The following is a 13487-nucleotide window of genomic DNA, read 5'->3' on the forward strand; positions in this document are numbered from 1 at the left end:
CTAGAGATTCAAAGCAGATTTGTACTACCACAGAAAATCTATTAAATTCTGAACAGCACAGATTAGGTAACTTTAACTCAAACAGGATTTTCAAATTAACTAAAACACATGAATTGAAAAACAAACCTTAAGGCATCATTGAAAATTAAACTATTACTTTCATGGAAGATGAAGAACATAGCATAGAAAGTTATGTATACACAATTACAGGGCAAATTCAGAGCAGTGAAAGCTGTCTGTGTATCCATGCTTTGTCTTGATCATATATATTATTTATCATCAAATAACCCATCATTCTTTTGGTTTGTTTTGCTCTTAAGAAACACAATCCCCACACATGAGGGACAAATTACCAACACCCTCTCCACTCCACCCTCTTTAAAAATACAAGTTCTGTGACTTATTATCCTTTCACAGTTAACTCATCCTGATCTAAATACAAACCATAGGCAGCAATGCTTGAACAAGAGGAGTGTGGAAACATTGACTCCTTCTGGGAGCCCATCTTTGCTTTTCATTTCCTCTTGTTAAGCCTTTTGGACACAAGCAAGCAGCAGGGACCATACTCAACAGGGAAGGTGTGTTCAGGTGCAGTGTGCCTTGCAAACACTGTCCTCCTGTACTCTCAGGACACAAACTGATGGGACAGCAGCAGAAATGTCTGAAAGAAGCTGAACCTTTCTACTTATGTGCATTACACTCTGCTCTCTCCCCAGTGAAATCAACTGTTGTGAAGCACTGGAGAAGGATGTGCCCTCAACTTCCAATGAAACAATCACAGTATGGAAGAAACAAATGGATGTTCTCAGAAATATTTTTTAAAATGCATCAGTACTTGTTAAGACTCCAGTGGCTGAGCCATACCTTCTCTTTGCTTTTGTAGAAAATCAGCCTTAGTTCTTTAATTTCAAAACTTCCAACCATCTGACACTGAAGAAAAATGCAAATTCACTAATCAAGACTGTAGCAACCTGAGGTAGCTTTGTAGCCCAATTATGCTCACATTAAAAGACATTTCCTCAGTGCTAGATGTTTACAGGAAGCAAAACAAAGGGAGCTGGAGATTTCTGTATTTACTTAGAGCAAAGATTTTTCTAAGCAAGACATTTACTATTTAATGTCTTTAAAAATACTTTCGGTACTGAGGACAGCTTGAACAGTATTCTCTCCATGGAGGTTAAGAAACTGATTCTTCACTTTTGACTTTGCTTTGGGAATGCTATTACTGGCATTGAAATGATTTGCATGTAGATATAATGTCAGCAGTGTGCAAGCTCCACTTGATGAAGTAATGATCTTTATCATCAGTAGCTTGTTTAAATTTTATCACATGTAAAATGTATTAATACTGAAAGGAGTTTGTAGGAAAATAAAAGGGTAGTAAGTATGACAATTTAGTAGCTTTCTGCCCTGAGCAAAATGAAGTCAAATTGAAACAAAGTGGCTTCCTACCAACTCTCTTACTGAGGAAAGCACCCACTAGATCTTGTGTCAAAGGCCTGAGGACTGTGACAGAGCTGCATGGAAAAAGTGGCACCAATGGATTGCTCAGTGTTTGCCTTTAATGATGGCTTGACTCTCAGATTTGACAACGAAAGGACAAAGGATGTGATGAATTCTTCCTAAAATGGGAAAAAATCTGAGTCTGACTCCAAATCAGTAAGAATACACCAGGTATATTACTCTGCTCTGTGGGATGAGGCCACTCTGCTGATTTAAACAACTTTGCAAAAGAGAGGGTAAGTAAAGCAGCCCTCACCTATACAGGATGCTGGCAAGCCCCAGTCTATACAGTAGCAAACAAAGTGAAAGGAGGAGGCAGAGGAAAAAGCAAAATTAAACATAAAGTTTTCTGTTTCTAATTACCTCAGCCCTAAGAAAACTACACTGGGACACCTGAACACAGGCATTGAAACCTCAGCCAATGGGAACATACCCTGCCAATGGCAATATAATGTTTAGCCTTTCTGAAACTATGAGGTTGTTAGGCTACTGCAATTATTATTTTAATAACATGCTTTAAGGAAAAGTGTCCAATCTAGGAGAATACTGAGAAATGGAGCACACTGCTTTCACTCCTTGAGGCCTCCATCTTAGATTACAGGACACAGCACAGAAATGAAAAAGCATACTCAGCTGTCAAGAGTACAACTCTGAATGTTAAGGAAGGAAATGTTAAGGAAATTAAAATGCCTGTTGGTTTTACTGCATCATATTTCACTTTGATACAAGCGAGAAATGTTTTCACACAGTAATTTTGGAATGCATTATGTAAGAGCTCTTATAATCAAAAGAGTAAAATGTAAATGTTTGTGTCTGTGCCAATAATTATCCAAGGAAAATTAAACAAAATAAAAAAAAGGAAGCATTTTGCTGTCTTAAAGCTGGGCGAAAAGAATAAAAGGACTTGTAATACAAATACAATGTCAATATTTAGATGGATCCCACAAATGAGTATCATACACATTCCAGAAAAAGCTTTCCATACAAGTAATTCATACATTTCATTGTGTGTATTCATTGGAAAAATTATATCATTTCTGAAAACTGCTCTTTTCAGACAATCCCTTTACACAGCTGTCACATCTGACAGAACAGCAAGTTCTGTAGCATCTCTTACCTGCAAATCTTTCCTTCTTACTCTGTCAACAAAGCTACAGACACTCTCACACTCTTGGATCTTTCTCACACGTATAACTGGAGAGCTTTGGCTAGTGGCCAATAATATGGTAGTTTGCATCTGTCATTGTTAGAAGTCCTGATGGTCTCTTATGTAATTAAAAGTGTTTTTAGAGACTGTCACCCCACGGGGTTTAATTAAGGTTCAGTCCCTAATAGCCAGCAAGTGTAAGATGTATATTTCTATTATAACCTGATCCCTAATTCAGTGGCTTACATGCAAGCAGATGTGCTGTAATGGGCACTTGCAGAAAAGAATCACTGATAATTTTCTTCTAGAAATGTCTGGGTCACTGCAGATTTTTATTCCAATATAAAACTCACTAAGTAAAACTTGGCAGGTAACCCTACCAAAGGAACATAAATGGAGAGAAGAGAATCTTTGAAGAAATAGCAGTAAAGCAGAACTATCTGGACAACTTTTCTCAAAAAACCCAAAGAGAAGCAGATAAATAAACTTTAAAACAACATTAACCAGAAAACTGTATCAAACCAAGAGAAAGCAGTCATCATTAAGTCCAGACAGCAACCCTTTCTACTAACACTGGAATGTATTTTGCATTCACTCCCTGAAGACTTGGCTGTGATACAGAAGTCCACTAGAGCTGTAGAAAAAAGAAGAGAAAGACACCTGTCTTGGGTCTCACAATCAAAGGGTGCCTATTTCACCAGCCACTCCTTACACCTGATGTGCCTTGACAGAGCCTTTTACTTCAGCCCTGTGAAGTCTTTGAGATGCCATGCTTAGATCAAGGCAACAATAATTAGGGGATTATTTCATATTCTGTTTACTGCCTTACAGTTATGAGCACAGAGGAACAGAGAAATAAACCAATTGTCAAGATAAACAACAGATCAAAGAAGAATTTAGATGCTACCTTCAAATATAAAAGAGAATGACTCCACAAAAATCATCTTTATACAATAAATTAATGCAACAAACCAGTCAGTAACTTACTTGAGAACTCAATTTCAAAACCCTTGTCCTTGTAGCTTAAATGGCTCAGATGGAAATTTGTCCACCCTACTTCCACAGCCTAACTCAGTGAGACCCACTGCAGTGAATGAAGGCAAAACATTCAGAGTTTATATGATAACTAGGAAGAAACATTGCAGCTCACTTGCTGCTTTCTACCTCATTCTATTAGCTCTAAAGTTCTCCATTTTAAATCTCTGCATGCTTTTGTCTGTTTGCTAACAACAAAAACATTTAGGAGGCATTTCTGTGTTTCTACAGATGTTCTTTCCGCTATTACTTTTGCCTCATCAGTCTTCCAAAGTCTTATTCCCTTAGCAGGAAGTCAGATGCATACATGCACAGACACTGATCTGTATCCAAGTGCCATAAATGCCAGCTCTCAAACAGACAACTCTTCCTTGAGCAAAGAACACAAATCTATCAACCAGAGCCACTCCTTCCAAAGAGAATGTCAATATTCTGAGGTTTCTGAAAATAGGGATAAATCATCATTCTGAAAATGGAGAAATTTAGAAGTTTAACTAAATAATTACATATTAATCAGGTGCACTTAAGAGATACTTGAATTGTTGCACCTAAGTCACTTGCATTTAGAATAAGAAGTTTCAGAATAAGAATAATTTTAGAATAAGAAATTTCAGAGTCCACTAAAACTGCCTGTATTTCCACTGAATATCTTAACAATGTTGGTAGCATAGTTCCTAAAAAAATGTTTGGGCACATCATCTTATTACCACAACCTGAAATATTCTGAAAGAGCCATTTGCACAATGTGATGTGAAACTGGATTTTCCCCAAAGCCAACAGAAGCCATCAATCATTGACAGGAAGATGAGATCAAGAAAGAAAGGTCGTCTCTGAGGTGGAGAATTGATCATGTCCTGAAACTTTCAGAATGTCATCTAAGTGTAGCCTCCTAGAGGCACAATCTGTAACCCATCTCTTCCCCAAAAGCTTATTTTAGTGTTTGTCTTTTTGGAAAAGCTAACCTAATGCCAACAGTGCAGACAGACAGCACAGAAGCTTCTCAGATGTATTCATGGACCACAGCTATTGAACAGAGATGGTCTTGTCAGAACAAGCCATGGGACAAGATTATCAAACTGTGACAAGTAATCAGAAATTCTGTAACAGGAATTCATAATTACACAAAAAAAAGAGAGACTTTGGTAAGTAGAAGTTCTTATTTTCAGCACTGTGACTGTCAAGCAACTGAGAAAATGGCACTTGTCAGAGATGTTGCTACTTCAGGTTCTCACAGCTCTCTACACTGTTTAGTGTATGACTTAATTTATGTTTTATCTCCTCTGTAAAAAAGGGTACTTTGAATGCTGCAAGAAGACCGTGAAATGTTCCTACTTTCTTACCACACAGTAGATTTCTTCAGGTCAGACTATTTGCAGTAATCAGTATTGTTACCTTTTCTTATATCCAGTTCAGCTGCTCAGTTCCACTACATATGAGAAGCAGCACAGGAAGCATCAAATGTGTACTGCTGTATAAAACAATGTCAGCTCTGAGCTCACTGACAAACTGCTACTCAACAATGAAAAAGAATTCTCTGCTACAAGCATGTCATTCTTAGAGCTCTCATTCTCAGAGCAGTGTGGCAGAGCAAGGACTGCAAGAACATCACTATAGTCATAAGTACCTACTGTTAAGGTTAGGTGTAGCTCAGGAATAATTCTTTCTGGAATGCCTTCAATCAGAAGACATGAGCATAGCAGGGAACTGAAGCTGCTAGGTGGATTAAACAAGACCTGCACTAAGGAGGAACACAGCTGAGATGCTGAATATGTACTGAGCATCACTGTAATGACACTGAAAATGAAGTATCTCTGCATATCCCATTACCTTGTTGGCATCCACACACATTGCAACATGCATGGCATTCAAGAGCTCTTATAATATCCTTACATCAAAACAACAACAAAGCATTTGTGAAATTCAAAAGCTCACTCCTAAACTCCTCTGAATTCATTTTGTATCAGACTTTGAAGACAGAGAAGCCAGCAAAGCAAATGTGTGTAAAAGATAATTCAATAAAATCTGGCACAAAGGGCCAAGAGAATTCATGCAATCAAAAAGTCAGACACATATGCTTGTAATGACCACACCCAAAATCTCTTGCCAGGCAGCTGGGCTACTTTTCATGACACTCTAAAGAAATAAGAAAGGGCAAAAGGAAATGAACATGGACAGTAAAAATGCAAATAGAATAATTCAGAAAATCAAGTGCTAACCAACAAGTAGAACAACCTCCATTAATAAGCTCCACAATAAGCAAAGATGAAGAACCTTAGCCAGAGGTCAGATGAGTCTAACATTACATATAAAATCTGTCTAACTGCCCACTGCCTTTGAGAGCAAACTGCTGTGTAACAGTAAGGATCATCAGGACTCTGAAATGGTGGCCACCAACTGCTACAGCCTCCTCACAGGGACTCCCAGTCACACATGAAAAGTAGATCCAAGAGCAGGACTTCAATCTGACACAACCAACACCTGCCTTTTACATAGAGGTGTCTTTGAATACACCAACTAGATATTTTAAACAAAAAGAGACAAGGCATCCCATTATTTCCATCATTTTTTCTTTTCCTCTCCTCATCCTTCTCTCTCTGTTTTTTACCTGGAACTGATCAGATGCACATGTGCTCATCTCTGGTGATACAGGAGGTGTCTGTCCTATTGAAGCTATTTTTTCTGCTGCAGATATTGGTTTCAAAGGTTCCTTGGTAGGTTCTAACATACCCTGAATAAATAAACAAGCAAATAAATAATCTAATTAAAAAAAAAAAATCACTTGCACACACAGACACACACATTTACAGACATTTCAAGAACTGCAGATGCCAAAAACTAGAACACATACTATGTAGTAGTGCCCTAAACTAAGGGCTTGGGGGTAACCATGTATCTTTGGGACACTTTGACTGTGTCCAGAGGGGAAGGAGTAGAAGGAGGGGAAAATCATCCTGGGTCCTTAGCCTAAGAAACATTTTAGAGCCAGTAACAGAAACCCAAGTGTTGAGCTGGAGCTTGCTTTCAACTTTCTGTAATGTAATTTAAGCTGGAGAAAAGAGTTACTTGATAAGGTGATGTGCTCTCCTCCCAGTTGTGTGTAGACTATTCCAGAAATATCAAATGACCCATCACAAAAGTACAAGTGCATTCATTCCATTTCAACAATTAAGTAATCCACAAAAAAAATAAAATAAAATTATCAGTTGTCAGAATGATACCAAGAACAATAATGACTGAGAGGGAAACAAATGCATTAAGAACCATTAAGAAAATAAAGTTTTTAATTTTAAGCAAACATTTCAAATACAGATTGTATTATGAAAAATGTCTGAAATCTGATATTGAAAAAAAACTTGAGGGCAAGAAGATCTACAGAAAGCCCAAAGTTTGCACTGAGACATGCCAACCACCCGAGAATGAGGAGATAGTCCCAAATAAAAGCATGGGATATGCAGCTACAGCTTTTTAAACTATTTTCAGGAAGTCACTTGCCAAGATCAGCTGTACCACAAATGTTTCTACACCATATTAGGGGAGCTTTGAATTTACCCACCAGTTAAATCACTTGTTTTGGACAGCACAAAAACACAGAAAGCAATGTGGCAACAGAAAGGCAACCAGTAATTTCTGATATCGCTGCTATTCAGCTTATTGTGTGCAAAAGGAGATTAATTAATCAGCAAGGGCAATCTGTTGCAAAAAATAACTGCATGTGTTACAAACATAATCCTGCTCACAAACAGGAAGAAAACAGCAATATTTCTGAGTTGTTTTAACTATCTGTATCAGAATACCACGTTTACATCCAAAGAAGTACATGAGCTGATCTTGATCCATCAGAAGACTGTAGAAGTCACTCTATAAAATTAACCTATGTCATTAAATCTAATAATATCAGTCTAATATAAACCAAAGAAAACTATTTTTTTACTATTCCATTTGTGGATGCTCATATGAAAACACAGGTGTGTTTGTATGTGTGTATACATATATATGTAATGTTTTTTGAGAAAACAGGAACATTTACTCCGCTCAGACCAGCAAAAATCACAAACCTTATCTTCTTGTTTTTACCAAATACTTTCACTTAAAATCAGTTATCTGTTCACACACATAATGAAAGTTATTTGGTATTTTTTTCCTAGCATTTCTACTGATGCCTAAGCCATAACTGTACTTACAAAAATATCTTTCAGCACACTTGGTGTTTAATGCCATTTCATATATTTCATAATATGATGCTACTGAATCTATAACAAAAAGTAATACTAAAAATAGCTTACCAGTCCTGCTGCATACATGGGTACTATAACAGGCTGCTTCTTGTTGCCTGTAAAGAGCTGATAAAACAACAACAACAAAGAATTTACTTAAGAGTTTCTATGTCAGTGATGGAAATGTTTTTCAATGCTACATAACTTGTGTAAGGCTAGTATCACAGAATAAATACTATGTTAATTATAATACAATGGTTAAAAACTGATGCAACTTTTTATATTACTAGGGCTTATAAAAGGTTGCCAGGTGGTCTGTCATGAACAACCATGTTCTGTGCAACTATGCAATTAGGAGAAGGCACTCACACCAGACACTTCCACCTGATGATTCTACATATAAAGCAGCCTGGTTATTTAGAAAGACAGTTTTACTGGCAGACTCACAATATTTCTTGTGTCGATTCCCAGGGAGCACAAAAGCTTTTTGTTGCTGTGGGAGCCACCCCACTGGTATCTCAGTCCATAGGCATCATGGATGTCCTGCAGCTCTGCCCACACGTCCATCACTTCCCTGCACAACCCATCATAAATCAAGTTATCATTCAGAAAAACAGCTCAGCAGCCTTGAATATTTATTCTGTTTTTTAATTCAAGTGGCTTAATATACATTCCAATTAAACTTATGCCCAAGCACAGTACCCAGGGGAACTAAAACTGCACAGTGTTCTCAGAACAATTACAGTTCAGACTTCTTACTGGAAAATGATGTCCACAGCAGACAGGACAAAGCCTGCTTAGACTTCATCACATGAATACATATAGTAATTTATAGCAAGTGTAACTAATGAGACATATCTGGTTAATTCAGAGACATCATTGAAAAGAAGATGATAGGCTGCTGAGTTGCTAAGTAAAGTACTCCTGGCACATCCACTCACTGAAAAGAAGTATTCTGATAGATAGATAATTTGCACACGATGGCTTCTCAAAATGCTTGAAGCAAATGCCTCATTTTAAATTACTGCCTTATGTGGTTCAAGTTCATTTTGTATTTGCTGCATTGTAGTTTCTTACCCAGTACTTCCTAAGGTCTCCTCTGTTGTTATCTGCTTTTCACCTGCTTCCAACAAATGATTCAAGGAACTTATTTCTTCTTCAATTTCAGCAACAGGCATGGAAGGAAAACAGACTTCAAATATTCGTTCCAGACGACTTAGTAATGTTGTCTATACCAAAGAGAAAATATTTATGTCAAGTTTTGCTAACTGCCATACAGATAAGTCCAATATTATAGCAAGATGGAACTTACAGCTAACACTTACCACAAAATATTAACTGTTAGAGGACTCTTTAAACACCAAATACAGGCTTCTAGCTACTAAGAAACAGTAAGGATCTTGCCCTCTGCAAATGAGTTCTTATAGAAGAGTCCAAAGTCACTCTGTTAGAAATTAGCAGAAAATGTATGCAACAAGATTTATGCTATGAAAGGATAATGTCTCAGCAATATAAACAGCATATATTGGAACTAATGGTCTCCAGACGTTTTAATTCCAGAGCATGCACTGCACCAGAAGTCAAACAACTTTCTGCCCTCACAAAAACAAAAAAACCAAAAAAATCCCCCCCCCCTTTTTTTGACAAGCATAGTATGCTTTCTTCTTTTCAAGTCTGTTCCTTACATTTCTCTTTTCTCTTTCATAGTTCCAGATAGACAGGATTTCAACTTCTTGCACCTCTCTTAACTGGTCTTGGACATCAGATGTAGTAATGATATGGAATTTTTTTTTCTTAGTTCAACCCACTAAAAACAGGTAAGCATCAAGCTTTTATTATTTATTAAAACACCAATCACAAGGTATGCTTATAAAAATTAAATTAAAGCCTTTTTTAATGTACTAATTTTTGCCAGAAACACCTGAATCTCTTTTCTTGCTAAGGAAAGGAGGTATAAGCCTGGCATTCAATGCAGTGTTTCCATCTTTCTAGTTTAGTGTTCCTCAACAACCACTCTCCCAGCGTTCTGCTGCAACACACACAGGGCAGCATCCAGCTGCTCCAGCACCTGCTTTTCTACTGGGGAAATGGAAACGAAACAGAGTAGGCAGAAATCCAAGGAGGATCCCACGGCGTGTGCTGTTCTAGCTGTGCCAGCAGAGCCCTCCTGTGGAGATGCAGCATATTCCAGCAACAATGTTGAATTTACACACATAAGCCCTCAAAATAGGGTTTTTGTTACAACTGAGATGATTTAAAGTTCAGAAAAGCAAGGCTGCAGGGGGAAGTTATCCATTTAAGTTAGGCTAATCAATACAACTGGGACAAACTTTCATGCAGCAAAATATCTGCTTCACGATTTCAAGAGTTATCTACAACATTTCTCATTTGAATTTTTAGCTGAAAATTTGCCTTGTCTCTCATCTCAACTAACCAACTCATTGGCCATGCACATCAGCAAACATAACAGAGGTAAACACATTATCAGAATATCTGGATTCTGTATTGAAACTGGGATGATGAGTCAGGAACTAGGATCAAGTCTGTCCAGACTATTCTTTCTATTCAGCCACTAACTGCAAAAAACAGGAAAATGAATTGGCTTAGAGCATCAGCTCTTCAGTTTTGCTACCTGTGAAAGAAATGCCTGGCAGGGACAGCCACCAGGTACAGTCACTTCCAAACTATAATGTAAAAAAGTGCAAAGATCTGAATTCAAAGCATACCTGACTCACCCTTTTTTTTTTCTTTCCTTTTTCTTTTCTTCTTCATTACCTCTCTGGTAAATTCTGACCATAATGAGCTGTGTTCTACAGTATATATTTCCTTTTAATTATCTTGCAGTGCTCAGTCACTCTGCCTATACACTAAGTTGCAATACTTGTAGGCTGTTTTGTGTTTGTTGTCCAGAACTAAGAGACTAATTTACATTTTTAGGAAGTAAAACTAAAGAGTATTCCAGATTCTGGCCTAATGCTTCAGCACACAAAAGCAAACTCTGCTTCAATTTTAAAGTTTAACTTTGCCCACAATGTATCACTTCCCCTTATCTCACATCAACAAGTGATGCTTACTTCATTTCTGTAATACAGCAAGAGTACATATCCCCAGGGAAAAGCAAGAGACAGATGAATGGCATTGGATCATGGAAACAGCAAGGCATCACATTTCTTGAAAAGGATCAACATTTGAGAACATGCTAGTGACTAAAAATATGCTTACTTAGGTAATGAAAGAATTAACAGAACATCTCTAAGAACCAAGCAGCATCTCAGTCAGTGTCACATTTCAAATTTGAGTTTAAGAATTGTGCCAAAATTTCAGGAACAGTTTAACTATAGCATTCTTTACACTTCCTGTCATCTTTTCTAAATTTCCAGTGATGCATAGCCCTTATTTCTATACAACAAAGAATGGTTTCCATAGCAAACCAGAGTAATTAATTCTGTATGTGCCAATGGACAAAGGGAAGAGTGCACAAACATCTCCAGGCAGTGGTAATGGAAGTGGCTGAGCTTGTTCCTCTAACTGGTGATGAAATCCTGTGGTCACATCTTCCAGGTAAAAAGGACATCACCAAAATTTCATAGCTAGTGTAAATGTCCACCTCCTACAAACTTTAATCTATTTGTGCATAAATTTGACTGCAACAAAATACTGTGTATGACCAGAAGTAATGTTATGTCTGTGTACTAGTTTAGGACAGTCTGTCTTTCTGGGGAAAAAAAAGAGGCAGAAAACAAGAATTTTTATCCATTTTCATGTCACCTGATTGTTCTCCACAGCCATTTGAGAAGAATAATTCTTGAAGGCACTTACAGAAGATATGAAAAGGCTACAGCTACCATTAAACATTAACTGTGATTCTCCAAACAGTTGAAAAATAAACAAAAAAAAATTATTGATAAATTTAAAGCCCCATAGTTTCTATAAATGCATAGAAGATTTTGGTAGACAGTTAAGATATGTGGTAATCAGCACCAGAACCAAAGTATCAGGGATACTTTTAAAAAATAAGGATAACCACAGGATTAGAATTAATGTGGCAATTAAACTGTGGGCAAGATCTATCTCTCAGAGCTAAAAGCCTGAGGTAGTTGGTTTATGCAATCTGGTTTTTATTTTCTCTCTGCCACAAGGTCATAGACTCCATGACCTCCTTCAGCACAGCAGCTCTTCACTGACCACCCAGCACACCAAATCCTCCCCAGCTGCCCCCACACGAACCCAACAGTGACAGGTGACTGCCTTTCTTCAGAGCTATGAGGAGATAATAAAATTTGCCTTAAAAACAACACACTTGAGTCCCACTACAGACACAGTGGACATAGATGGCAGTTTCCACCACATGACTGCTGTAATGCTGCTGTGGGTGAACTTTTGGGGAACTCTGTGTGCAGGAGTGGAAAAAATCCAGTTGTGCTTCTCTCCATGGTTCTGATCACATATGGGCTGTGGAGCAGACACAGGAACTCATCCAGGTGAACTCCCCTTCAAAGAGTGGAGTGGCACTTTGTCCTTCCACCTTGTCCCTTTTCCACTGGAGGGCACAGCCCCATTTTTTAACACAAGTCCTTATTTTCTCTTAGGAAATCTCTTACATCCCACAGCATCTCTGCTCTGGCAGCCTCCAGAGGTGCTTTAAGGAAGAATCAAAAACAGAGCATGCCTTCACCCCTTCCTCATCCTGCTACCAAGAGAAGAGGACACAGAGGAAGCAACACAAACTCTGGGCTGTTTGCATCTACCAAACACAAAACTGGAAGACCTAAGGATAAATAAAACCAGTGTAATAGTTAAATTGTTGAGCATCTTTAGATATTCAAACTTATGTGAAATGTAAAAAAAAAATAAAATAACCTTTTAAATGAGATAGAAATGAGCCTATGAAAGATCCGAGATGCTAAACATATAAATTAGCAGGAAAGGAAAAAAGTTCATATGGACATAACTGGCTTCTAGTCGGAACTTAGAAGAGGAATGAAAGCTCTCAAAATGATGGAACAAAGCTCAGGGGCCAAGAAAAGAAAATGATTAACCACTGAGATTTTATTTAACTTAAATCATGAACTCTGAAATCACTGTTCTGCAGAATGCCTAGCACAACTTTTTATGACTAGTTTAATAAAATCAAGTGGAGGTTAAATGAGAAAATCCCTTTGTTGGATTATTTAACACTCAAACCACATTTTCCAGCAACACATTTGCCTGTGAAGAGCTAAGTTGCCATTTACTCCTCTGTCTTCACCATGTGTGTGCATGGGATGGGTGTACTTGGGGTTTTTGCTTGGTCAGTTTTATTGCAGTTCATGAAGCATTTCTTTGGCAGGGGGTTGGTCTGGGGATTTTTTAAGAGCTAAACTTCATGACCTCATAGCTAACACAAGGGAGCTGAAAAACCAGTTTCAATGGATGCAGCTCACCATGGGGAACACACCAATCAACTTCTGTGGGTCTCAAAATTTTCTGGTCTCAAGCATCAAACAAAGCTGAACGGTTAACTAAAAGCACACAAGCAACAAATCCTTGAGTTCTCAATTAAATGGGGACAGTTTTTCCCTTGAAATAGTTTATGGACAGTTTAAACT

General features: G+C 37.7%; 1 protein-coding gene across 1 annotated transcript in view; it reads right to left on the reverse strand.

Moving 5' to 3' along the window:
* Positions 1-13487, reverse strand: part of AFTPH (aftiphilin) — a 42432-nt gene that overhangs the window by 12961 nt on the left and 15984 nt on the right. The window contains 4 exon segments of the mRNA XM_033513203.1: positions 6291-6413; positions 7969-8025; positions 8347-8473; positions 8977-9128. Coding sequence (XP_033369094.1) covers positions 6291-6413; positions 7969-8025; positions 8347-8473; positions 8977-9128 — 459 coding nt within the window.

Source organism: Parus major, chromosome 3, assembly GCF_001522545.3.
Source record: "Parus major isolate Abel chromosome 3, Parus_major1.1, whole genome shotgun sequence".
In the NCBI taxonomy this organism is placed as follows: domain Eukaryota; kingdom Metazoa; phylum Chordata; class Aves; order Passeriformes; family Paridae; genus Parus; species Parus major.